This window comes from Colobus angolensis, unplaced genomic scaffold (assembly GCF_000951035.1).
Source record: "Colobus angolensis palliatus isolate OR3802 unplaced genomic scaffold, Cang.pa_1.0 Scaffold81, whole genome shotgun sequence".
Lineage (NCBI taxonomy): Eukaryota > Metazoa > Chordata > Mammalia > Primates > Cercopithecidae > Colobus > Colobus angolensis.
The window spans coordinates 3,338,274-3,365,879 of record NW_012121932.1 but is presented as its reverse complement, the minus strand read 5'-3'; the positions used below and the strand labels follow the sequence as shown (position 1 = coordinate 3,365,879).

Below are 27,606 nucleotides of genomic sequence, written 5' to 3'. Positions count from 1 at the left end.
TTAATACTTTCAACTACACTGGAAATTCTTTGAAAACAGAGATTGTGTCTCTTACCAGTTTTAATACATTAAGCAAAAGGCCTTACACACGGCAAGAGCTCCATAGTATGTGTTGAGTACGTGAGATACTGAGTAGAGTGGAGATGGGGCCATGTAATGGTAGGGGGAAGGCATCATTCATATGACTGGTGATGGGGACATGTAATGGTAGGGGTAAGGCATCATTCAGAGAACTGGAGATGGGGACATGTAATGGTAAGGGGAAGGCATCATTCATAGGGCTGTTGCATGTTGCCCCTGCTTCCTAAGCTGTGGAAATTTCTATGAGAACAGAGCATTATATATCCTATGCAGGGCTGGTATGTGCTCTGAAGGGTCAGTAAAGATCCCAGAATTCTGAAGGCTGTGTTTCTTTCAATCGTGTCAAAAACCCATTTATTTTTATGACTCTCTGATCATGTTTTCACGTTGATACTCTGAGTATCCAATTTTGGGTTGACAATATGTCTTTTTAGGTTGATGAGTTTTGTATAAATTTAAACTTCATTATATATTGATTAGCAGGAAAACAGGCATAAGTTTCCAAGTACTGATTGGCATTTAAAATGGGATATATTTAAAACCAAATGGCCTAGACCATGCCAGTACATTGCTGTGTATAACTTCCTGACTGTACTCACTACATCATAAATAGTAATGAAAGTAAATGTACATTTATCAGAAAGAATCAACAAAACCCCAGCACTGATTTGCTGATCATACTTGTCTTACCAGGTATTAAGGCCAGCTTTCGAACAAAAGTGCCTGAAGGTTTGATTGTCTTTGCAGCATCACCTGGCAATCAGGAAGAGTATTTTGCACTCCAGTTGAAGAAGGGACGTCTTTATTTTCTTTTTGATCCTCAGGTAAATGAGTACTCATAAAAGTTAATATTTTTGAGAATTTAGTATGTGCCCGGTACTGAGGTAAATGCTTCTGTTTTCACACTGAAACTTCATTCAAACCTTGTAAGGTAGGTACTATTATTATCCCCATTTTGCCAATCAAGAAAATGAAACTTACAAAAGTAATGTGACTTGCCCTCAGCTAAAATAGCGGAGTTAACTTTTAAACCATCATGGTCCAACTGAGAATCTATGTGCTTAACAACCAAAATGCCACCTTATAATGAAGATTAAAACTTTTAAATAAATTTAAACACCTCTATTTTTATTTTTCTTAATAGCAAAACAATCATGTCCCCTTTTCATCCTTCCCTGTCTTTCTTTTTTCATTGTTTCACCAGCAAATATTTAAGTGGCTATCAGGTACTATTGTACTGGGCATTGCAGACAACCATAGTTTAAAAGTTAAATATGACCACGCCCCTGTGAGAAAAATCTGCAAAGGATACAGTAAAATAATCAATTTAAAATGTTTATAAATTATATCAAAATAAAGATTTAGGATGCTATGTATTATAGGAACAAAAATAAGTAAATTGTTTTCTGAGTTGTCAATTTTCTCTGGAAATGTGATATTTAACTGAGATACAAATCAATGAAGAAAAATTGGTCAGAACAAGAGCATACGTCTGTATTTAAGGGTGCATATTTCAGGTGGGGCAGTACAGGGGAGATACTGATCTCCACCTGGGAAGGTGCTGAACATAAAGTTTCCAGGCAAAGTGAGCAACAAATGTTAAGGAAATAGCAAATATTAAGTGCCTGAGGTGGATGAGAGCATGGCACATTTAGTACACTGAGATGAATCTGATATAGTTGGGAACAGAGACAAAGGGAAAGGTTGAAGATTGAAAAGCTGTGTAGAAACCAAGTTATTTAAGGCCTTGTAAGCGAATGTGGGGATTTGAATTTTTCCTAAGGGTGCTGGGAAAGCACTGAACAGTTGTCTTCACTTGAGTTAAACAAATATCAGTGAGCATTTGATATTAGGTATTGTATTAGGCATGTGAGTAGCTGAGAAATGAGTAAGACTAAGTAAAAGATATTAGCTTTCCATTTTCTTAGTTCTTCAACTTAAAACTGATGTGCTTAGCAAATAAACGTTTTACGTTTTATTGGTAAAGCAGGCACAACGTTCACCCTTGGATCCAAGTTGCATCTAGGATCATGGACTAAGTAATGTGGCTGAGGATCTCAGCCTCATGTGCCCCGGAGATCCATTGACCTGAGAGAGGAAAGGCAGGGCCTATTGTACCAAGTGTATCTGAGGACCCTACCAGCCTCAAAAAGCAGGCCAAGGTCCCCCTGCTTTATGAAGCTGAGAGAGCCACACAGTGGCCACTTGAAGGACCAGGGGCAGAAAGGCTCCTTCCTCATGACTTGATAGAGGCCCGCTAACTCCCTGGCTGGTGCACTGTAGGTCCTCAGACACAGAGATTTCTGAGTGTCCCCTTGTAACGCAGCTTCTTAAAGGATGCCAGCAGGTGGGCAGTGAGTAAGCAAAAGGAAATAGCATCACACCTAAGCAGATCCTGCAGCCAGAGGGAAAGGAGGAAGCAGCAGCTATCGCAGAAGGCAAGACAGATGGCAACTGAAAAAAATTTTTAAAAAAATCAGCTGAAGTTGATTCAATTACATAAAGGAAAATATTATTTTTTATTTGAAAACTTTAAGTAGATTAATTAGAGGAGAGACACTTTGAGCCTCAGATTAGTAGGTCAGAAGATTAAGTTGAAGAAATCTCTCAAAATACATAATAAAAATGTGACACAAACAAGAAAGATAGATACAACTACTGTCACCAAGAAGCGATTCAGAAGGAGAACAAAAAGCACATGCTCGAGAAAAACAGGGACAACATAAAATGATGACACAAAAATAGGAGAGAATATCTGATTTAAGAGGGAATTTAGTATATATCCATTGAAAAGACTCATCAATTTCCTGTCAAGATTAAGCAAAGTTAATACTTCTGTGAGACCTCTTTGTGCCAGGCATTATTGTAAGTGCTCTCTCTATACGTAAATTTATACATTTTCATACACACATATACCCATACACACACACACCTACACACGCACATAAATTCATTTGAACTTTTCAACAACTCTATGAGGTAGATACTCTTAATAAACCCATTTTACAGGTGAGGAATCTCGGTCACAGGTAAGTTAATTTTCCCCAAGTCACATCCCTAATAAGTGACCAAGCCAGGTTATAAACACAAGCAACTGAGCTCCAAAAACCCTGATTTTAGCTACAATGCTATACTATTTTTCAACATGAAAAATAGATGGTTGTTGATATTCATAAATTCAGAAAAAATCCATCTGTGCACTGTTCACTGAAAGAAATATTTCAGTAAGTAATCTAGCCAAAAGAAAAAATAACGGAGTCAGAAATATAAAAAGAAGAAGCATCAGTGAATAATAAATCTAGCAATATTAAGCTATGCCTAAATATTTAATGATAGAGTGACTAGAACTCTGTTTTACAGTGACAAATAAGAATCTTTGAAATAGAAGAGAAGTATAACAAGGGCAAGAAAAAAAACCGTGAATAATCATTTGTTGCTAAAATTAGTAAGAATTGAAGGAGAGGAAAAATGAGTAAATTAAAAGTTCTGAAGGTATCAGCTGAGTGGCGGGGTGTGGGTGGAATAAAGGAATAGGTTATACTGATGTTTTGTTTTCTTAAAATAAATAGGGCAAATGTTTGATTTTAAATGTTATAGAAAAATAAGTTAGTTACTACTAATAAAAAAGCGTTCTGCAGGAATCCAAATTAACAAGGTTAGAAAGGAGAGCAAATGCTAAGTTAAAAAAATCAACAAAAATCAGAAAAAGAAAGGGGAGAGTACAGTAAAATAGAAGACTGTTAGTGAGAAAGAAAAATCTGGCTTTTCCCCTTTAACCAGTTAGTATCTGGAGATATTTAAGAAGCCAGACGGAGAAAAACTAATCACGGGACCACTTATTTATAGAGCTTTAAAGTATACAAAGTGGGTTCCCATGAATGATCTCATTTCATTCTTGAAGTAGCCCCTTGAGATTGACATTGTTTTCATCCGTGCTTTAGATGAAGTGGCTTAACTAGGGTCATAGAGTGGTTTAGGGATAGAACTAGCACTGAATTAAATTATTTGAATAGCACTGAATTATTTCATTCAATGAAATTTTGCTAAGAATTTATTGGACTTCACAGTTATGCACTGGGAACACAGAAATGAACAGAATGACACTCATTGGAATTCTGGCCATTGGTTGTTCATCACAGATTTTGAGTATTTATAGTCACCCCCTACCAAACATGGAACAGTCATCGGAGAATTAATCCAAAAATGATTTCCCCAAATCTGAAGCATGATTGCCATCTCTTTTGACATGTGGTGTTGCTTTTTCTAAAGGATGCGATACCTTAAAACTCTGTAGGATAGGAGGGTAAAGAGGTCAAACTGCTTAACTGAGAATGGCTGCCAGGAAACTCATCTGGCAGGTCTCATCTTTTTCATCTCCTTTACGGTGATCACCTGGACAGGCTGGTGCAAAGCATGGTAACAGAGTTCAGGGAAACATTCACAGGGCATTGCCCCTCATTTCTGTCCCCTTACCCTTCTCATTCACACAATTACTTAGAGTACTCATCACTGCTATTAGCTTTCCCAGTTGCTCTCTCTACCCTGTGTAGCCAAACCCTAAGGTGTAGACGTGGTCCATAGGTGCCCACCAAGTATTAATAAAATTCTTAAAGCCGCTGGGTGCGGTGGCTCATGCCTGTAATCCTAGCACTTTGGGAGGCCGAGGTGGGTGGATCACGAGGTCAGGAGTTCAAGACCAGCCTGGTTAAGATGGTGAAACCCTGTCTGTACTAAAAATACAAAACTTAGCTGGATGTGGTGGCAGGTGCCTGTAATCCCAGCTACTCGGGAGACTGAGGCAGAGAATTGCTTGAACCTGGGAGGTGGAGGTTGCAGTGGGCCGAGATTGAGCCACTGCACTTCAGCCTGGGCAACAGAGCAAGACCCTGTCTCAAAAAAAGTTGCTAAAACCAAGTTGGGGGCTAAAGGAGTGGGGAGGGTTTAATGATGTCTAGTAAGTAAATTTTTATCTGAAGTAGTATCTCTCCATAAGGTAAAAGCTGCTTGAGTTTTCAGGAAAGTGACACTTTATTTATTGTTTAAAATACAAGGTATGGGTTGAGCAGGATGGCCTTGGGATCTAGCTGAGAAAATGTAATCAGATGCATTACACTAAGTGCTCATGGGTCATGATGCTAACTATATATGAAACAATGAGCTCATGCTAGCAAGGACTGTGTCTTTCCTTACCTCCAAGGAATGTATACTCTAAAGCAGGTACTAAATATATTTGCTAAATTTATAATGAAAGCCCCACTCATTTTTAGACAAAGAAGTGTTAAAACTGAGGGATGGCGAAAATTTTGAATATTCTTCTCTTATTTGCTCTCCTTTTCCAAAGTAATATCAATGCAGCTTCTTGTATGAAGTTAGAGCTACCCTGGATTTAAAAAAAGTGTAGAAGTTTATTTCATATGCCTTCTATTGGCATTACATTTATTTATATTTTAAATACTTTGGGTACCACTTTAAGCCAGTTTTTCTCCTCTAATCTTTAAATGAGGATGAGATTATCTAGTGAATACTTTACCATACTCATGACACAAGTAATTATGTACTTAGTGTGTCTTTCTTATCAGACTGCATGATCCAGTGAGGGCAAAGTCTATGAATGTTTTGTCCACAGATACTTCTTCAGGACTTAGAATAGTCTTTGGAACATAGTAGATGCTCAGTAAATAAATGACCATTGACAAATTACCTGGTTGACTGACTCAAAAACGGTGGGTAAGATCCTACTACTACTCATAACTGAAGAAAATTATCCATTTTTCTGGGTTAAAACGTCTAGCTTGTGATGATTACATAAAGCTTTAGTTGTTGTTGTTATTTTTATTTTGAAAAAATTAGAGAAAAAGTCTTGCTGTTTTGCTCAGGTTGGTCTCGAACTCCTGGCCTCAAGCAATCCTTCCACCTTGGTCTCTCAAAGTGCTAGGATTATAGACATGAGCCACCATGCCCAGTCTTGTTTAAACTTCTCTGTTTTTCAGATAATTTGATTTTTATCAGGAAACAATAAGATGATATTTTTAAATTGCTTTTACTGAATTCATTCAAAATAGCTAAATTTTGAATTATGAAGAGAATTTCAAGAAATTTTAAAGTAATTATCTAGCACATATTTATAAAATAACATGAAATCATCATGTACTTTGCTCTTTTTAAAATTTCTTAATAAAATCAGTAATAAATTCCTTATATAGCAATTTAATACAATATAGAGGCTATAGATATAAAAATGTATTTGGTTTGTCATCCAACTATCCAAGGCATTCTATTGAATAAATATTTAGGGAAAGGGAGATTCTTCATAGTACATAAAATTAGAAATGTGTTTGTATATTACAAACTGGACATTTGCCATTGTTAAAAGGTACAATAAAAAAAGTTAACTACAACTTTTAATTACTGTATTTTTTGTTATCTCCAACAATTAGCTATAATTTTCCCATTCTTCATTTAATTAAATTCAATTGAATATACTTCATCAGATAATACTTTAGTGACCAGTAATGATCCATGTTAATCCCTTAAATATTCTATGCTCAGTGACATTAACAGGAAATTAACATCATATTCTGGCTTTACTTGGAAGGAAACTGTGAGAATGAAAGCTTTAAAACAATTCCGAATAACATCTGTTGAATGTATCTGATATGTTCCAAATAGAAAGAACAACATGAATAATATGACACCAGAAGTCATCACAGAATTTTTCTTTCCTTTTCATTGGTGGGGGAAGTAATCTTAAAATAATCTCCAAAAAATGATATTCTAAATTGCTGTAAGTATAAAGTGAGTTTGGCATGCTGAGGCTGTAGGTAATGAACTTGAATTTGTCTCCAATAAATGTGATTTCTGATGTAGAGAACTATTAATGCTTCAGATTGTTGCCAAACAAAATATGAAGAACCACTTACTCAGACACCTGATCTTTAGAATGCAGCATCATTTGTAACAATTTTAACGCTAACTAAGTACACTTTGATGAGACAGCATTTAATAAAATGCTCATTAATTTCATCATTAGCAAGGGTATGCTAAGAAGTAAGCCAGTTTCTTATGTCACGCCCAATTAGCATCCCATGCTAGTAATCCCATTAGTATTGTTGAATTCACTAATGGAAAAACTAATGGGCATGCTACCAGGGCACATTAATTGGGCACGACACCAGTCCTGGTTTTAATTATTAAACTACGATAATGAAATGTGTGTTTGTAAAATATTAAAATGTTGGAATAGGGTTGAAGAAAATAAAAGGGTATGTAGACAAAACAGATATAAGAAAAGTCAGCCTGCAAAAATACAAAGACTAGAACTTGCCAGATGGTCATGTTTCTAGCTGATGGAGTTGTCTGTAAAAGTTGGGATATTGTCCATGTGAGAGGCAACCCACTCATACTCATGGGAAATTAAAAGCTTTTTTTTTTTTTTTTTTACTTTGGTAAATTTTCTAGCTGATGGAGTTGTCTGTAAAAGTTGGGATATTGTCCATGTGAGAGGCAACCCACTCATACTCATGGGAAATTAAAAGCTTTTTTTTTTTTTTTTTAACTTTGGTAACATGAAATTCTGTATATCATACATGTTGTCAAGCTATTTATGAGGCCTGACAGGAGCCAATTAAATGTGTAGAGTGGACATGTTATATCACAGAAGCCATTTCAGAGAAAGATAAACAGAAATCATACTAAACATGGTACGATTAACATTGTATGTTTCTCAATATCCATCTTCAGCTTCATTACATCAAACAATTACCTATTTTCTCTTTTTGAAAAAAACTGTATAGCAAAATTATTAGAGTTTGGTAAAATTTTCTGCTAATTAAATGTTTTGATAATATTTTACCCAATCTTATTTTTTAATTTTTAAAGATTTTAATAGAATGAGATTTATTCTTGCTAAGTAAATCAACTTTATTAAGAAGAAAATTCATTCCCATTTAGAAGTTTTAGAGTAATTTCTGTTTTAGTTTTCTTTAATAGTAGTACTAGTAGCCGTTGGTGACAAAGTTGGGATATCTGTCACTTAGTCTTATTCTCTTAACACTGAAAATGTTACTATAGGTAACCAAGGCTACTATAACATACTGGAAAAGTGTCTACTTTTCTTGAAAGTAGTGACATGGCAGGCATCTGTTCTATTTCTCTTTCTCAGTTTATTATTATTATTATTATTATTATCTCCTATTTGCTAAACTCTGTTCTGAATATCTGCCATTTCCTATGTCTTATCACTTAGGAACACACTTTTAACTATTATATGATTACCTTAGCCAGACCTATAAATATTGGATTTTGACTTCAAAGCATTGTGTATTATGTTTAACTCCACCCTTATATTTAATGTATCATAACTGACTAGTTTTTAAGGTGAATGTCATTCCCGTTTGTTATTGATAGTTTTGTGAAGATAAGAATGACTTGTCTGACATCTCTCTATCTTTGGAGCTCATTTTGAGTGGTATTTTATTAGTTTTAAATTCTTCTCTTCTTTTTCATATTTACACCATGAAAAGTAAAGTCTAAAATTTTAGAATAGAAAATTCTTTACCTTTCTGATGAATAGCTATATTCATCAGAAAATGCAAGTGGTTTTGTAAGAAATTCTTATTGCAAAGATGAGACCTTTACAGATCTGTGCACTGTGGTGCTCAGGGAAGTATTAATACATCACAGGGAAGCCAAAATAATGCTAGACATCAACTTCAATTTTGAGTTCTGTTTGAAATGTATGCATACTTGTATCAGGATCATAATTTTGAAACTTGTAAATTGGTTTATAACAAACATGTAAGTGTCTGTTTATGTGTAGATATGTGTGTATAAACATTTATTTTTTCATTCATTCCCTTAAGGGGTCACCAGTGGAAGTAACTACAACTAATGATCGTGGTAAACAATATAGTGATGGAAAATGGCATGAAATAATTGCTATTAGGCATCAGGCTTTTGGTCAAATCACTCTTGATGGGATATATACGGGTAAGTAATTTTCGATATGTATAAATAGCCCTGTTGACATGTTGGTGTTGGCATACTTTTCTGTTGTTTATATTCCTACATCCTTATTTCACCATCATTTCTACTCAATTCCATCTATATTGCTGTTGAATTTGCCTTTGGGATGCTCCTAAAATGATGCAGTCTGGCAGCCAGTTTTTCATCCATGAAGGTCTTCAGTTAAAAAAAAAAAAGAAAAGAATGAAGTCACCTATGTCTAAGTTACCCATGTCTTTTACAGTTCTCTACAATTTGCATGGACCTTTAGTTATGTTCTCTCGTGTTACTTTTGACTTCCAAAAAGCAAGGGAAGTAGAGAAAAGCAGTTTTTGCCTGCATTTGGAGATGAGGAATACCAAGGCTGGAAAAAAAAGTGAATATTTTTTCCTAACTTGCACAGTTGACAGGAAGCATTCTTGGGACACGCATCCTGTTTTTTTCATATTTAAGTTTAGTTTTTGCTCCAGCCTACCCTATCTGCCACATTTATGTAATTATTACATGGTCACTGTACCTGTATAATGATGCAGGCTTTTATTAAATCATTCAGGAAATATATAATTTCAATCAGTACCTATTATGTTCCAGGTATTGTTCTAGGCACTCTGGATACAAGGAGCAAAGAGAACACTGTAAAACTTACATTTTTGGGCAGGAATGGGGCAGCAAAATACAGAAAAAATAAATTTAAACAAATATCAAGTGGTGATAAATTCTGAGAATGAAAAAGCAAGATGAGAGGGAAAGTTTTGTGGGTGTATGTGCGGGTGTGTGTGGGTGTGTGTGTTAAGAAAGGTCTCTCTGATATAGACCAATGGAACAGAACAGAACCCACAGAAATAATACCACACATCTACAACCATCTGATCTTTGACAAACCTGACAAAAACAAGAAATGGGGAAAGGATTCCCTATTTAATAAATGGTGCTGGGAAAACTGGCTAGCTAGAAAGCTGAAACTGGATCCCTTCCTTACACCTTATACAAAAATTAATTCAAGATGGATCAGAGACTTAAATGTTAGACCTAAAACCATAAAAACCCTAGAAGAAAACCTAGGCAATACCATTCAGGACATAGGCATGGGCAAGGACTTCATGACTAAAACATCAAAAGCAATGGCAACAAAAGCCAAAGTTGACAAATAGGATCTAATTAAACTAAAGAGTTTCTTCTGCACAGCAAAAGAAACTACCATAAGAGTAAACAGGCAACCTACAGAATGGGAGAAAATTTTTGCAAACTACTCATCTGACAAAGGGCTAATATTCAAAATCTACAAAGAACTCAAACAAATTTACAAGAAAAAAACAACCCCATCAAAAAGTGAACAAAGGATATGAACAGACACTTCTCAAAAGAAGACATTTATGCAGCCAACAGACACATGAAAAAATGCTCATCATCACTGGCCATCAGAGAAATGCAAATCAAAACCACAATGAGATACCATCTCACACCAGTTAGAATGGCAATCACTAAAAAGTCAGGAAACAACAGGTGCTAGAGAGGATGTGGAGAAATAGGACCACTTTTACACTGTTGGTGGGACTGTAAACTAGTTCAACCATTATGGAAAACAGTGTGACAATTCCTCAAGGATCTAGAACTGGAAATACCATTTGACTCAGCCATCCCATTACTGGGTATATACCCAAAGGATTATAAATCATGCTGCTATAAAGACACATGCACACGTATGTTTATTGTGGCACTGTTCACAATAGCAAAGACTTGGAACGAACCCAAATGTCCATCAACGATAGACTGGATTAAGAAAATGTGGCACATATACACCATGGAATACTGTGCAGCCATAAAAAAGGATGAGTTCATGTCCTTTGTAGGGACATGGATGAAGCTGGAAACCCATCATTCTCAGCAAACTATCTCAAGGCTAAAAAACTAAACACCGCATGTTCTCACTCATAGGTGGGAACTCAACAATGAGAACACTTGGACACAGGAAGGGGAACATCACACACTGGGGCCTGTTGTGGGGTGGGGGGAGGGGGGAGGGATAGCATTAGGAGATATACTTAATGTAAATGACGAGTTAATGGATGCAGCACACCAACATGGCATATGTATACATAAGTAACAAACCTGCACGTTGTGCACATGTACCCTAGAACTTAAAGTATTATTTAAAAAAAAAAAAGAAAGAAAGAAAAGGTCTCTCTGATGAGGTGACATTTGAGCACAGACCTGAAGGGACAAAGGGGCAAACCATGTAAATATCCAGGAAGAGGATACTTTGGGTTGAGAGGCCAGCAAGTATCAGGGCTCTGAGGTGAGAGCACACTACATGTGGCATGTCAAGGACGGACAAGAAGGCCAGTGTGGGAAAGAGGGTGTGAAAGGGCTAATGACAGGACATAAGGTCACAGAGGCCATTAGGGATTAGATCATATGGGACCTTGTGGACTTTTACTGTGAAAGAAGGAAACTGTTGAAGGATTTTGAGGGAAGAATGACATGATATGACTGCTTTCTTTAAAAGGATCACACTAGCTGCTCTTTTGAGAATAAATTATAAGGGGAATGAGGGTGAAAGCATGGAGATCAGTTAATAGGCTTCTGCAATAACTCTGTGTTAATTCAGACAAGAAATCATGGAGACCTGAACAAGGGTGATAATTGAAGATATAATAAGAAGTATTCAGATTCTGGTTATATTGTGAATGTCAAATTAACAGGATTTGATGATGAGATTGAGGCAGAATAGGGGTTGGTAAAAAACTATCACCATGGTCTAAATCTAGCTCATGCCTGTTTTTCTAAAGTTTTATTGGAGCACAACTACACCCATTCATTGATGTATTATCTATGACTGCTTGAGTCTGAATAGTCTACAAAGACACTATCTGGTCTTTAACAGAGTTTACTGGCCATTAATGTAGAGCAAGCCTGTCAGGTTTGGGTCTCAGGCAACTGCAAGAATGCAGCTGCCAAAACCAGGGAGTGCATGATCGTGGGAGAGGCAGGTTTGGAGAGAGACGTTCAAAGTTCAGTTGTTAACGTGTTAAGGCTGAGATTTCTGAGACATCCACGGGGAGATATCAGGCAGGCTGATCAAGAAACAAGTCTGAGTTCTGAAGTCAGAACTTCCAGCAAAGGATGGTATTGAAAGCCAAGGGAACAGATGTAAGTAGGGCTAATTGGAGTGGATTAGGCTCTGGAAAAACAAACACAAATAGCTTTGCCTCTCCTCTCAAAGAAGGTGGGCATTAGAAATATGAACAGGGATTTCCATTGTTATGCCACACAGTCAGAGAACCAGGTTACCCTGGCCTTTGGCCCTGGTAGTTCATACTGGAACCCAGCCCCCTACTCATCCCTCTAGAGTACTTAGGGGGTCCCTATGGGTAGAGAAAGGAAGAGGCCTGAGACGGAGGCAGTCTGGATCATTCCAACGTCATGATGCTGGGATGTTGAGGAAGAGCCAGTGAAGAAAAGTAATGAACAGGCAATGAGGAGAGAGGAGAACCAAGAGAGTAGTATCCCGAAGGCTGGTGAAGGATTTTATTATTTGATGAGTTAGTAAAAATAGAGTATGCTGGTGAAGGTGTGTTTCTCATCTCCTATTCTCTAGGTTCCTCTGCCATCCTGAATGGTAGTACTGTTATTGGAGATAACACAGGAGTCTTTCTGGGAGGGCTGCCGCAAAGTTATACCATCCTCAGGAAGGATTCTGGTGAGTTTAGTAAGGTATATTATATGTTGTCATCCAAACTTAGAATAGAACCAGTTTACATTATTTTAAAGTAAGAATAAGTATTATGTTCTACTTCATGCTATATTTTCTATATTAACGTGCCAAAAATTTCCTTTAGGTCTCTCTTTTTTTTTAAAGGAACCGTGTATTCCATATGACTTGTATTTATATTGTTAGTACCCAGTTCTTGATATATAAAAGGAATTCATTAAAACTTTTGCTGAAATAAATTATAATACTTTCAGTCAAAGGTATGTTATTTTAGGACTTATGCATCGTTTTTTGTAAGATTTTAAATTGAATGTGAAACAACACAGAAATGGAAAACTACGAGCTTGATTTATACTCTAAATAGGGTGAAGAACATTCCCTGAATACTATGTAATAGGCACTAAACCAATGCCTAGATATTCATAGATGAATAAAATGTGGTCTTTATCACAATAGAGGTCACAGGCGTATAAACAGGTAATTCCAACCTAATGCCATAAGTGCTATAATCGAGCTATAGACAAAGTGATTCTCATATTTTTAGAACAAGAGCACAAGAACATATTCTAAAATGCAACTAATTAAAACGAACATGAATGGAATTAACCTTAGGTAGGAAAAAATATCATCCTTCAAACGCAAACGCTAATAATTCTAGGATTGTTTCCCAAGTCCTCATTAAGAATCACAGGGTGCCTTCCAAGTCTCTCCCAGGAAGTTAAAATATAACTGCATAAATATTACAAATAAGCTAGGACCCAGATAAGTATAATTTGTTCATGGGTTGTAGTCTTCAGGGAATCATGATGAAGATCAAAAGGAATAGAAAGTGTTCATCAAATTTAGGAGAAGGGTATAATTGAATTCTCAAGGCTGATTATCGTTACCTCCTCAGAAATGTCTCTAGATTAGACAGGGTTTTCATTCAACTACTTGAGACTGATAGAGAAGTCCCTCTAGTGCGCGTGTGTGCGTGCCTGCACACACACACACACACACACACACACACACACACACACAGCCTTTGTTTTTTGCCCTTCTGGGAAATAGTATTTTCAGGTACTAGAAGGAGAGAATATCCTGATACTAAGTACCCTTCCTGTAAAGGACACATCTCCATTATGAATGAACAATTTTACTTTGTCTATGTAAATTGGCCTTATAAAACGCTCATAAACTCAAAGCTGAAAACTAAGCTTTGCCCTCATAGGAAAGGAGGTGGCTGTGTGAAATTTGACTTCAGTGTGCCTTCTCCTCCTCTTGATTTTTTTCTTGCTTTTTCTCTAAATCACTCATTTGCACATTTTCTGTTTCAACCTTCTGTTATCACCCTATTCACTTTATTTATGAACCCCACATCTACCTGGTCTGGAGAGTTCCACATTCAACATCAACACTATATACATTTCCAGAAAGTGAAACCAAATTATTGATTTACTTCAGTAACAGACTGGTTCATAGATGAGGAATCTAAACTACAAACTACGTATTAAATAAAAACACTCCTTTCAAATCTAACTTTTAAAGTTATAGTGCTTTATCTTTGAGGCTAGTGGCAGATGAATTTTCTGTGTTAGTTGAAAAGGCAATACTCTTGCTACTGCAAAACCAAGGTTTCTGCATAAACATCTGTTTCTGCAGATATGATGGGTTTGAACCAGTGCTAAACATTATAATTGCTATCATTTACTATAGCTGATGGTGTGGTGTTTACATGAATCATTAAGAGGCTTGCAGTAAATAGGTGGTAAGAGCTAGTGCCTATTTCTTTGATTTTAATGGCACATAAAATTAATTGCTTGAAAAGAATCTTTCAAAATACATATTTCTTGATATCTATAAACTTCTGCAGAGATAATCCAAAAGGGTTTTGTGGGCTGTCTCAAGGATGTACATTTTATGAAGAATTACAATCCGTCGGCTATTTGGGAACCTCTGGATTGGCAGAGTTCTGAAGAACAAATCAACGTGTATAACAGCTGGGAGGGATGCCCTGCCTCATTAAATGAGGGAGCTCAGTTCCTAGGAGCAGGTAATGCTCTAAAAAAGACATGAGTGTTCACTTAAAATCTATGTTCTATCCTTTGTATAATTTCATCTCTCCTGTTTGATTAACTTGACCTCATATGAACCTAGTATCACAGAAATACCTAGTTATTCCAATGGTGCATACAAATATATTCTGGATGTCTGAATATGCAATATAAATTATAAGACTTATAAGTATACATCCATGTATAATATCTCTGGTAGCCCATGCAGTTCTTGATTTACATATGTTAACATTACCAATATCCATTTGCAAGTCAGTTGTTTGGAAACTAGAATGCAGTTAGAAATGTGTACTTAGAATGCACTCAGAAAGATGTTTCAAAGAGTTTTGTTTACTAGGTTAATCCACAAATCCCTATTTATCTCATTATGTAGAAGAACAATATACTTAAGAGTTAATTCTCGGCTAAGTAATGGGTTAAGTAGGCCATTGAAAGAGAGCTGGAGACTAGAACCACTATCCCTGCCATTGCTCAAAAGGCTACAATGAAAGGGGAGGTGTAAGTGTCTGTAGCTTACCCCTGACACACACACTGAGTCTCTGCCTGATCAGAGCAGAGACTTCCACCCAGGGGAAGGGGAGAGGGATGATAGTGGCTTGGAATACCTGGCTTGTTCATCAAATAAAAACCCATCTCTGCCTCTTACATTTATAGCTAAGTTGGTTGGTTATTAAGTTGCTTAAACTGCCTTCAGCACAAAAAGGCATATGATATTAATAATATAATCTGCACTTTTTTTATTGTTCTGTTTTCATCAAGGTCATTCTGAGTTTCTTTCAGTCAATGCAAACTACTTATTGTTAATACTTACCTAAATCAGTAATAATCATACATGATGCAGACAACCAATGATTTAGAGAGGAAATTTCTTCCTCTTTAGAAAGTATAATATCAGAGCAAATTTTTTCCTCTTAAAAAGTATAATATCTATCAAAGTCTTTCTTAATATATCTAGGTCTTTCTGTCACTTCTGTACAGTTAAAAAAGGGGTTTCTTAACATTGATTTGCATCTTCTTTTGTGAGATTTACTCAGTGGCAGAATGTGTCCTAGAGTTTCTTATCACCCTTACAATGCTGACAATGTTGTATTACACATGCTAACATGTACATGTCTTTTATCTTTAAAGGGTTCCTGGAACTTCATCCATATATGTTTCATGGTGGAATGAACTTTGAGATTTCCTTTAAGTTCAGAACTGACCAATTAAATGGGTTGCTTCTTTTCGTTTATAACAAAGATGGACCTGATTTTCTTGCTGTATGTAAATTACTTTGATTAAAATTACTTTAAAATATCAGACCCAACTATAAAATAAATAAACCATGTGTTGGCATTACACTTAATTGGGGTTTCTTTACAAATTCACGTTTGTTTTCTTTTTTTTTTCCCAAAGTCATTTTTAGTTTGGAAGTCCTGTGAAATATTTTGTATTTTATTATCCTAGTAATTTTTTAAAATGATAATTATAACAATTATCACTTTAAGAAAACAGACTAGATATAAGGAATTAAGAAAATCCAATTTAGTATCTTAAGATATGAAAAACACTATTTCCCTCACTATCTTTTGATATGAGTTTCAAAAGAATATATATTATATATTTTTCATATGACATATAGATAATAAAGTATAAAGATACAGTGAACACTCCTGAATCTGCCACCACATCTGATAACTAAATATTATCATTTTTGGTCTATCTATAAAGTCTTTCCTGTCCTGCTTCCATCTCCTTTTAGATGTTATATGTAATCAGAATTTTGTGTTTGTTATTCACATGCATTTTTATAGTTTGAACACCTAATGAATGCCTACAAATTCTTGCTTTTGAAATTTATAAAATTTGTTTTATACTCTCTCTTTAGCACTCAACATTGTTTCTGAGTCATTTATGTGTCCACACAGGTATACATTTTCTTGGTTGTGTAGTATTTCTCTTCTCTTACCAGTGATGTATTGGTTGTTCCCATGTTTTGCTACAATGAATAAAACTGCTATAAACATTTTTATACATTTCTCTAAATACAATGGGCAATTGTAACTGCTTTTCCTTGTCTTTAATCATTAATCTGATACCACTGTCAAGTATGTTATTAAAAATGTTAAAAGTTGTTTTAAATAACTAGCATAGAAACAGGAGAAAAATATGAACATCTTACCCTTAGATTCTTGATTTCTAAACAAATAGACAATTAAATACAAGTCTTGGTGATTTTAAAAGTCTAAGATACGTTCACTTTTTTTTTTTTTTTTTTTTTACATTCCTAGTATATACAATGCCAATATTGCTAAGAAGGGAAATGGAAATTTATCCCTTCATAGTATTTATTAAAATTTCTGATTCTTTAAATATTTATTTGTCCTCTTGTGTATTGTTGGCTTCTTTCTCTGAAACATAATGTCCATGAATCCAAGGACCTTGGTTTTCTTCTTTGTAGTTGTATCCCCAGTGCCTAAGCCTTAGCAATTATCATGTTAACCAGTGTTGTTGAATGAATGAGTGAGTGAACATGTGAATGAGCTCATGCTGTGGTGACCTTCACTGAGCATCACTGAGTCATCTACATGTGCATATACTGTGGAGGATACAAAGATGTTTACCATTTGGCTCCTCCTCTTGAGGACCATATGCCTGCACTGGAGGTCTATACGCCTTACTATGACACGCTTCCACCCTCCACCTTCCTCCATTCATTGCTTTGTTACAGTATTAAATAATACTGTTAACTTTAAGTAACTTGACTAAAAAAATAAAAAATTAAGACTGGGTACAGTGGCTTGCTCCTATAATTCCAGCACTTTTAGAGGCCTGGGATTACAGGAGGATAGCTTGAGGCCAGTAGTTCTAGACCAGCCTGGACAATATAGTGAGACCCTTTGTCTGCAAAAGTACAAATAGAAGTAAAAAATTGTCCAGGCACTGTGGCTAGTTCTAGCTACTTGGGAGGCTGAGGCAAGGATTGCTGAAGACTGGGAGTCTAAGGCTGCAGTGACCTGTGATTGCACCTCTGCACTCCAGCCTGGGCAAGAGTGCTCTGTCTCAAAACAAACAAACAAAAAAATCAATACACTTACATTAATATATACTGAGTGCCCACTATGTGCTTGGCTTTCTTTTAACACTTCCCATGCAACTGTAAAGGAAGCAGTCTTTCATAAACCGTACATTACAGTCTGCCATATCTGAGGACTGAGGCTGCTCACAGATTACCCCTCAACAACTCTTTCTATTATACTGACTTACTTCAGTATGCATGGTTATCCCCTGGAACTTGATAAACTCAGAATGTTTCCATTGCCAAAACCTTAAATCTCAAAATATAACCTCATATCCCTCTAGCTCTCACAGTCTCTCATTAAGTTCACCAAGGCATTGACACCATTGACTATCAGCCCACTTTCTAGTTAACTCACTCCTTACCTGAGCCACCATAATGTATTTTTTCGACAGTATTTCTACCAATGCCCTGATTTTGTATCTTGTATTGGACTTCACAAACCTTGATCAATCAGTCTAGCCACCTCGCTTCTCAGTTCTAGTAGCTAGATTGCTAAACACCAAGGGAAAACTAATACGGGCATGAGAACTTGTTTTGAGCTCTCCAATTCTTTTATTAAACAATATCTATTGTTTACAGGATTTTCTAATGTATTTTAGATGTAGAAAGTGAAAGAAAAAGAATCTTATTATCTAGAAACACTATAACCTGAATGTCGTCAGGTAGTCCCACACTCTCCTGATAAAAACAAGCGTACATATTCAACTTTCAATCTCTCTATCAACTTGACTGTATCTGAGGCAAGCCAAATTTAACTCTCTACTGACTCAGGGGAACAAATAACAATTACCATGCTTACAACTAAAGAAAATATGTCTACCATCATCCTAGATTCTATCCGTTCTTCTGCAAGAACTTGTTCTACAGTCTCCCCTCTTTGTATGTTCAACTATTCCCTCTCAATTGGCTCTTTTCCCTCAATATATGGAATGATTGAAATTTATTTTCCTTAGTGTTTTTTCTTTTGTCTATGAAGCCTCCTCCACTGTACTTTTCCTTACCTTCACGGTCAAGTGCATTGAAAATGGTTACTTTTGTTATTGCCACTTTTTCACCTCACTTCAGTCCCTAAAATGACTGTACATTAGGTTCCTGCCACTACCGCACCTTCCTACAAAATCACTTTTCTGAAGTGGTCAATGACCCCCGCATTTCCTAGTCCAGTGATATTTATTTCTTATCTTATTTGTTCTTTTTCTGCTATTCTCTGTTTTTTTTCTTATTCTTCCCTACTGATTTTCCAAAACATTAGTTTCTCCTGATTTCATTAAGTTCTCTTAGCTTCTTTAAGGAGATCATTGTCACTTAAAAGAACTGTTTTCTACCATGCTGTCCCTTTAAAACATTAGTCTTGCTGAGGACACTAATCTTTTCCCTTTTATCTCAGTCTTTTTACACTCACTGAATAATCTTATTTATTTTGTGATGTATTTTCTTCATTTTACTGGGCCATCCCCAAACTGCATATCTTTATGTTTGACTTCCTCAAAAAGAGTTTCATCTGGATGTTTTATAGGCATTTCAAACTCAATATATCTAAAATGAACTCCCCCCTCCTCCTTGTCGACAACAACCCTCAGCCTTTCTTTCAAATGCTTTTCATAACGTGATGATGGCAGAACACTCTGCTACTTATCCAAAAAAGATGAGAGGTGTTCTTAATTTCTCTTTCATTCATCTAACTCGTTTACCTTTTTACCAGGTCCTAATGAGTTGCTTTTACAAATACTTCTTAGATCGAGTCTTCCCTTTCATCAGCATCATCATTATCCTTATTTTAAAGACTCTCAATATGTTTTCACAATTAAATGGATTTCCTAACGCATTTCCTGAATTGTAGATGAGATTTTGTTTTCAGTATGTACTTCTTATTCTGGCAAGGTAAGCTATTAGTGCAAGGTAATAGTGGAAAGAATATGAGTTATGATTTCAGACAGACACCAAACACTCTTTCCATACCAGACCCTCCTATCACTGAAAGTCCTTTAAAATCTGGCTTCTACATAGCTGGCAAGACACTACCTCAGCTCCTACCTCCATATGTACCCCTTGTCTTACCTAAGTTGGTGCCTTTCTCTAAACCTGATGTTCTCATGTGGTGCATATTAGTCCCTCTTCTTGGGGGACCCTCCATGAATCTGATATACTTTCTAAAATCTTACTTTAAACCTTTCCCAACTTCCAGGGAGCAAAAAGCCTTCTCTGTTCTCTGCTTTCACTTTACCCCTTTCCTGTCTTGATTGTAGTATTGCTCCCACATGTTTGCCTCTGCTACTAGACAGCATGACTCTTAGGAGCAGTGTTTACCTTAGAGCAGCAGGTATATGGCACATTGTAAGAGACTCGGTATTTATTGAATAAGGGGATAGACAAATGAACAATTGCTTACCTGAGATCCTTCCTGAAGATGATACTTTTATGGAAAAATCCATAGTTTGCATCTGGCATGATTTAATTTGTTTTACTTAACTGATCTCAAGATTTTAAATATCCTATGGTCACTGATATGTTTCTAACAAAGTAAAAATATATTAGGTATAATAATTATGAGATATTTTGAAGGAAAATCTATGAACTTATTTTTTACTATGAAAATTTGGGTGAAATATGTTCACATTAGAAAATGGTACAGTCATCTAATAGAATACACATAGAAGCAATTATGTTAAAGATTTAGGATAAAACTGAAATATTGAATCAAAATATGTCTTACAAATTTGAAATTGAGTTCACTAGCCAGTTAAAATAAGCTTAATCAGGCTTGACATTTCATTTTCTTATTGTCTTGTCATATTTTCCCCCAAATTAAATTGATATATGAAGTAGTATTTTCTCATTTTCTAAAAATTCAAAGAGTCATAGTTCAAACTGTTCTGTTCTCTTCAGTCATTCAGTCACTTACACAGGGCTTTAATCTTTTAACTATGTTGCAGCAAAAATAAACCTTAGGTCTATATAACATTGCATCACATCGTCTAATCATCACTAGATACGAATTTGTTTACATCAATACAACGTTCTTCATGTCAGCTATAAGCTTGAAAAGGATTTCCTATGTTCCTAGGCAGAAACTTAGGGTAAAGTGACACATTTCTATAGAGTGCTTTCAGGGAACTGTTTTACTTTTCTTCAAGAAATTGTCCTTCTGCTCTCTCCCAAACTGCCCTTCTGCAGCCTTTTTATATACCTACTTTCTTTTTTAATATAAAATACAGATGGAGCTGAAAAGTGGAATATTGAGCTTCCGGTTAAATACCAGTCTTGCCTTTACACAAGTGGATCTATTGCTGGGGCTAGCCTATTGTAATGGAAAGTGGAATAAAGTCATTATTAAAAAGGAAGGCTCTTTCATATCAGCAAGTATGAATGGACTGATGAAGCACACATCGGAGTCCAGAGCCCAGCCACTGGTAGTGAATTCACCGGTTTATGTGGGAGGAATCCCACAGGAGCTGCTGAACTCTTATCAACATCTGTGTTTGGAACAAGGTAAGTTCCATCTGGAGGAATTCACAAATCCATACAGCCCTAGTGCTGACAGATTTTGGTGGTTCTGTGTTTCAAGAGATAGCAATAGATTCAGGCTAAAAGCAGCACCCAACAACACCCCTTTTTCTGGAGAAATTTAAACCCTAAAAACAAATGGAACACTTCTTCAAATAGTTTTGTGTGTTACCCTTAACAGTATGGCATCATTTATAATCAGCATATTTATTTCAATATGTCCTCGGTAAATAGTAATTAATATACATATTATTATTGTGACATGTAATTATATATGTGGTATATAATTATATATACATATATTAATTACGATTTATTGAAGAAATATTACAATAAATATGTTGATTATAAATAAGGTACCTGAGGTGCTTCCCAGAGATGATATTTATATGGAAAAATTTGTAATTTGTATATTTATTATATGCATTATATGCATATTATATAATGCATATTTAAAATATATAATGCAATTATATGTGAGATATATAATTATATATGAATATATGTGTATACATACATAATTGAATATAATATATAATTATATATAATTCATATAAATGTATTTCCTCATATGTTGGATAGTGATCATTATTTGTATTTACAGATGAAAAAATAAATTAAGTTGGTATGCATAACTAGTAAAAAAGGTCAATGCAATTCATTGCCCTTTCTTTCTTTGACATAAATGCTAATTGTCTCCATAGGTTTTCAGTAGAGCTTTCATGTGTAAAAATAATGTGGGGTGTATTTGGTTGACTTCCAAACATACTCCTGAAAATCTATATATTGTAGGTTATCAGTAACCATAAGAGAAAGGAAAAGTGCATTACTTTTAGTTTAGGTAAGAAGTTAACTCATAGAAGTTTGAATGTAATCAGAGAAATAATTAATTTGAAAAGGCAAACAAAATCTGTGTATCATTTCTTGTGGCAGTCATGGTTCTGAGAGCTTACGTGAGAATAGGTGAGTCAGTTATTACTAACAAGTGCGTTAGGCATTATTATTTATATCCTCATTACAGATGAGGAAACTGAAGAACAGAGAGGAAGGTAACTTTCCCAAGGTCACATGGCTAGTAAGCAGATAGAAAGACACTAAGTCTCTCTCAGGCAGCCTGGTATAACGTCAACTCTCCTTATTACAATCAAGGCTCTCTTTTATGGGCATTGGTCAATGCTCCTTTGTAAAGTGGGGAATGCACAGTAACTTCCAGCATGGGACCAAGCACACTTCCAGGTGTGGAAAAGGTCCTTTACGGAGTTTAAAATCTATGTACCCTGAATGGTTAAAATTTTCATGAAGCAGTCTTTGCCTATTTGGTAAGTACATAAAGATTTAAATGCCTTTGAATAGAAAATATATGGCAAGCTCTTAGGAGACTTTTAGAAGGGTAGTAGTAAGGAGTTAATGAATAACTGGGGTGTAAGACAGTAATGACATTTTCAAGGCACTTAAGGTGTAACAGCAGCTAAAAATATTACATTCGTATAAGAACTTCTCTAGGTTTTCAGGTTTCTGAGGTTAGAAAGAACTTGAAAACCCTTTGTATGAGTGAGATTACTTAATCCTGTTTGCTTCTGGGAAAAATAAAATGAAGATGAGAAACAAAAACCCTGCATATACAACCTTGTTCTTTGAATTACCCCTAAACCCATTATTATTGATGGTCCTAAAGACATGGTTAAAACTGAAATTGTAAGATAATAACAGAAGTTTAAAATATTGCCATAGACCCAAAGGGAATAATTTTACCTACATGCTATGACTAAGTCTGTGATACTGGAAGGTGTTTTATTTATGAGTAATATTAAATGTTTATTAGTGTAGTACATCCATATCAGTGGTTCTCAAAACACTGAAAAAATATTGACGTATGGTCGCTGGAACATGGAAGTCAAAATTAGCTATTATTATTACTATTCAAGATACATTGACATCACCTGGAATGGTTATTAAAAATACAGATGTTAGGGGCCCTTGTCCTCTAAGATTCTGACTCAGATGCTTTGAGAGACACTGATCTATATAAATAACTGCATGTTTTATACGATGATCAGGGAGACTAATCACAATACAGAGGTGCAGCATGAACATAGTCAATTACAGTTAAAATGAATCATGTTCACTTAACGTATTTCTTTCAACCCACTATCGATTGTCTTAAAAACCTTTTTCCTTTCCTCTGCTTCTTAATTAGCACCTTTTTTTCATCAGAAGCTCTATTTTTTGGTCATATGAGTACTACTTTTTTTTTTAATACACTAACATTGTAATCTTCTCCGAATCAGATGAAAGACTAATTTTATTTCTTGTTTTGGAAATGCTGGGCAACATAATTTGCTGAAGATGTGCCAGCTCGGATGATGAGAGTTTATCTTCTTAGAATGATCAGTGAGGATAATCATTTACATCCAGGTTGGGCATGCCTGGGTCTGGCATGTAGTCTCACAGGCAATGCTCTGCCCAAACCCCTCCATGGAGAGGGAGGGAGTGGGGGCTGAAAGTTAGCTGGCCTGCCAAGTCAAGCACCCTGCAGCAGTATTGCCTTCCCTAGAAGACGGGCTAATGTTTTCCTGATTAGTCACCCTAGAGCTCTGGGCTACCTTTTAGGCATTTAGAGGCCCAGGGGTGGTGGCATGGATGGGGATTTTTTTGGATTCTCACAAGGGTAGTGGAGTAAGAAAATAAGGCATTTCTACTCCTCTCACAAACATCCCCTTTCTCCTCTTGTCCTCACATCCCATTCAAATGTTTTAGGTGGCTGGGAGCATTTCTGGTGGTATAGAGTTGAAAGCATGGGACAACATTAACTGAACTCTTTGGTTGCCACCGGAAGGATGCCACTGGAAGGAGCTCAGCAGCTTCAAGAGCTCAGCAGTCTCCAAGGCCTGGGGCCAGAGGACCATTTCCTTAGGAGGATTCCTACTTACAAACTTCATTTCATAACTAACTCTCTGGGCCTTTTTCTTCATCTCCAAAATGAAGAAAGACGTATCTCCCTGGGCTTTCCCAAATTGAAAATTTCATCTTGTGAATTAATTTTTATTATGGTTTTTGTTAAATTTTTAATTTTTAAAACATTATGGTAAAATATAGGTAACATAAAATTTACCATTGTAACTATTTTTAAATGTACAGTTTAGTGGCATTAGGTACATTCACACTGTTTTGTAGATATCACCATCGTCCCTCTGAAGAACTCTTTTCATCCTGCAAAGCTAAAACTATGTACCCCTCAAAACATAATGTAGCATTTCTTATAACAGCACTTGTTTGCCAAGCTGCCCTTCCACTGTTCTCATTTTGTTGGTAGGGAAGGTAGGGTACAGAGAATTTTGATACTACAGCTATGTGCCATCAGAAAATTACTACTGTTGAGTAAATTAAAATTCTTAGCTTCTGAATTTGCCAGTCAATGATTTTATATTGAGTTTTGTTGCTTTCAATTCAATTCACCCAACTTATTGAGTGTCTACTGTGTGTTTAAGATAGACTAGCAGTATCGATCAGTCAGGATTAAAAAAATGTGGATAATAGTAAAAGACATTTAAAAAGAAAGAGGCTGCAACTTAATGTGTTAGAAGGCATAATAGCACATCATATAAATGCTGAGCAGAACAATATGGTCATTGTTACTATTAACTTATTTTACTGTTATGCATTGCATTATATTTTATTTCCATTTCCTGCTGCTGTGCTTTAATCTTGAAAAGAGCTGATCATGTGTTTGAGGCCTTTCAAACTTTACAGTGTTTTTGTTCAGAGAGAGAGAACATGCACGCTACAGCAATCTCAAACTAGGTCCTGTTTGTCCCAATTTCGTGCAGTTTTCTGCACAGAGTACTGCCAGACTTCACTGAGCTGATCTCTGTTTTCACAAAATAGCATGTAATTCAAAGCCACTGCTATTCCCTGGCTGACTGGATGCCTTTTTTGTTTGCTGTCTAACAAAAAAGTGGTGAATACTCTAAATTCATTTCATCCGCATTATCTGTTAAACTTCACAGAATGGTACTACACACTGGGTGTTCTAAGGTCACCTGTGTAGAAGACACATTCCATGAAATCTCATGGTGTTGCTATTGCCAACACTGAAGGCTGGCCCCTGTCATGCTAATGAGGATGTAAAACTGGTGACCATTTTGTATTTTCAAGATTATGGAACTCTGTGGAAAACGATAGAGTATAGTGACAGCTCTTCTGTAGGCTGCTGTAACTCGGGCTAAATTCTGTACCTCTGAAGTGCTTGTTATGCAATTCATGGCAATATTTCAGGATTCTAATATATTTTGAAATTATGTTCTCTCTCTGGCTATTCTGCTTAAAATCCTCAGAGTGTATTTTTCCCCAATGAGTTTATTGACTAATCATGCTAATTCAAATATTATTTTTTGGCATTTAAAACTGACTTATATAGTCACTTAATTTTTCAAAATTAGGAGACATGGGGCTATCCTCCTACCATAATATGAAGTTGCCTAAATTTTCTTTTATGGGAAGAAACAGAATTTAGAAAATGTGGGCCTAAAGAGGTAAAATAAATACTTTTTCAGTACCAGAAGTTAAATTAGAATTATCCATGAATGTGTTTTCCCAATAACAGAACTATATTTCTTTGCAACAAATTAGCTTGATAAAATGTAGGAGGCATAAAATGTTTCCCAGGAAAGACTGAAAGTCTAGCAATTGTGTCTAACCACCCCCCTTCCTCAAAATGTAGTACTGCAGAGGACAAAAATGATTGGTAATTAATGACTCAAGCCCTTTATGCGATACTAATCCCTTACTATTTGCTAGGTTTCGGTGGTTGCATGAAGGATGTTAAATTTACACGGGGTGCTGTCGTTAACTTGGCATCTGTGTCCAGCGGTGCTGTCAGAGTCAATCTGGATGGATGCCTATCAACTGACAGTGCTGTTAACTGCAGGGGAAATGACTCCATTCTGGTTTACCAGGGAAAAGAGCAGAGTGTTTACGAGGGTGGTCTCCAGCCTTTTACAGGTAACGTGGAGGTCCTCTAAATTAAATGTTGCATGTTTCTTATTCATTCCCCTTTCCCTCCCTGCCAGTCCCTTATTAGTTTATATGAGTATTATTTTAATCTTGCTGCATCTTATTTCCATTTAAGAATACCTGTATCGGGTGAGAGCCTCTCATGAAGGAGGTTCAGTATATAGTGACTGGAGTCGAGGACGTACAACGGGAGCAGGTAAATATTTACCTTCAAATGCATATGTGCACACACACATGCATGTATTTGTGCATATATATAGAAGGAAGGACTGTTACCCTGAAGTAGTAATATTTTTGTAGTCTTCTGACAGAATATGCCTTGGTTTGAAAATACATCTGTCAATGGCTAAAATGCTTAGTAGATCAGTGCTTTTGATTTGTCAAGAATTCACTAAATATTTACTCAGAATTGATCCTTTCCTCTTAGGATGCAGAAGAAAGGAAAGTTCAGGTTGTCTTACGGATGTAATAGCCCCACCTACCTAATATGTCTAAGGATAGGTAACCTTTACAGATGGCGTAGGTAGCAAGAAGTTGAAGTCAGGGATTAGGATTATCCTTGGAAGGGAGTGGCACCCTCTTGACTTTCTCCTAGAAAGCACATTGGAAACCTGCAACTGGTTGGAATCAGGTGTGTCTATGACATCATTGCAGATGTTTTTCCTGTTGTGGACTGTTAGAATCTTTAGAATGATTCTCCCAAGAGAGAAAAAGTTGCTGATTGGTTTAATTTATTTTGAGTTGGAAAAGAACCAATTAGGAGACAGTATGCATTAGACCTAATCTCAGACAATTGACTTGTTTTGTACTTCTGACTGGCCACAAAATCTTTCCCCATAATACCCCCACAGGAAGGCATTCAGCACAGAGTTTTGTGAATCAGTGGCATTCTACCATTTTGGGTCAAATATTTGTCAGGAAACTGAACATATCTCCAAATGATTGCCACTTATGTCTCTGTAAAAAAGTTTATTCAGCGAGTAACAATTTGTCTAAAGATGTGTTTCCATCAAGATATTCTCTTATACTTAATCTACAGTGGGTTACTATCCCAGGTATCCTTTGAGGAACCTTCTTAATATAAAATATAATTAAACACTGAGATGAGCAACTAAGAATAATTTTCAAGACTCTCTACCCACATATTTTCCAGAAGAGGACAACTTGACACTTTTCTA

The 27,606-nt window shown here is 36.0% G+C and overlaps 1 protein-coding gene and 1 long non-coding RNA gene across 2 annotated transcripts in view; one reads left to right on the top strand and one right to left on the bottom strand.

Moving 5' to 3' along the window:
• USH2A (Usher syndrome 2A (autosomal recessive, mild)) overlaps window positions 1-27,606 on the top strand; it is an 802,205-nt gene that overhangs the window by 326,727 nt on the left and 447,872 nt on the right. Inside the window, exons 21-28 of the mRNA XM_011929421.1 lie at window positions 775-905; window positions 8,943-9,069; window positions 12,683-12,784; window positions 14,649-14,828; window positions 15,979-16,109; window positions 21,127-21,400; window positions 26,213-26,416; window positions 26,544-26,624. Coding sequence (XP_011784811.1) covers window positions 775-905; window positions 8,943-9,069; window positions 12,683-12,784; window positions 14,649-14,828; window positions 15,979-16,109; window positions 21,127-21,400; window positions 26,213-26,416; window positions 26,544-26,624 — 1,230 coding nt within the window. The remainder of the gene's footprint in view (window positions 1-774; window positions 906-8,942; window positions 9,070-12,682; window positions 12,785-14,648; window positions 14,829-15,978; window positions 16,110-21,126; window positions 21,401-26,212; window positions 26,417-26,543; window positions 26,625-27,606) is intronic.
• On the bottom strand, window positions 12,588-27,046 carry LOC105502781. The gene is made up of 3 exons (XR_001000398.1): window positions 26,911-27,046; window positions 20,301-20,423; window positions 12,588-12,781 (listed from the first exon to the last, which is right to left on the bottom strand). It is a non-coding gene; the product is annotated as an uncharacterized LOC105502781 (long non-coding RNA).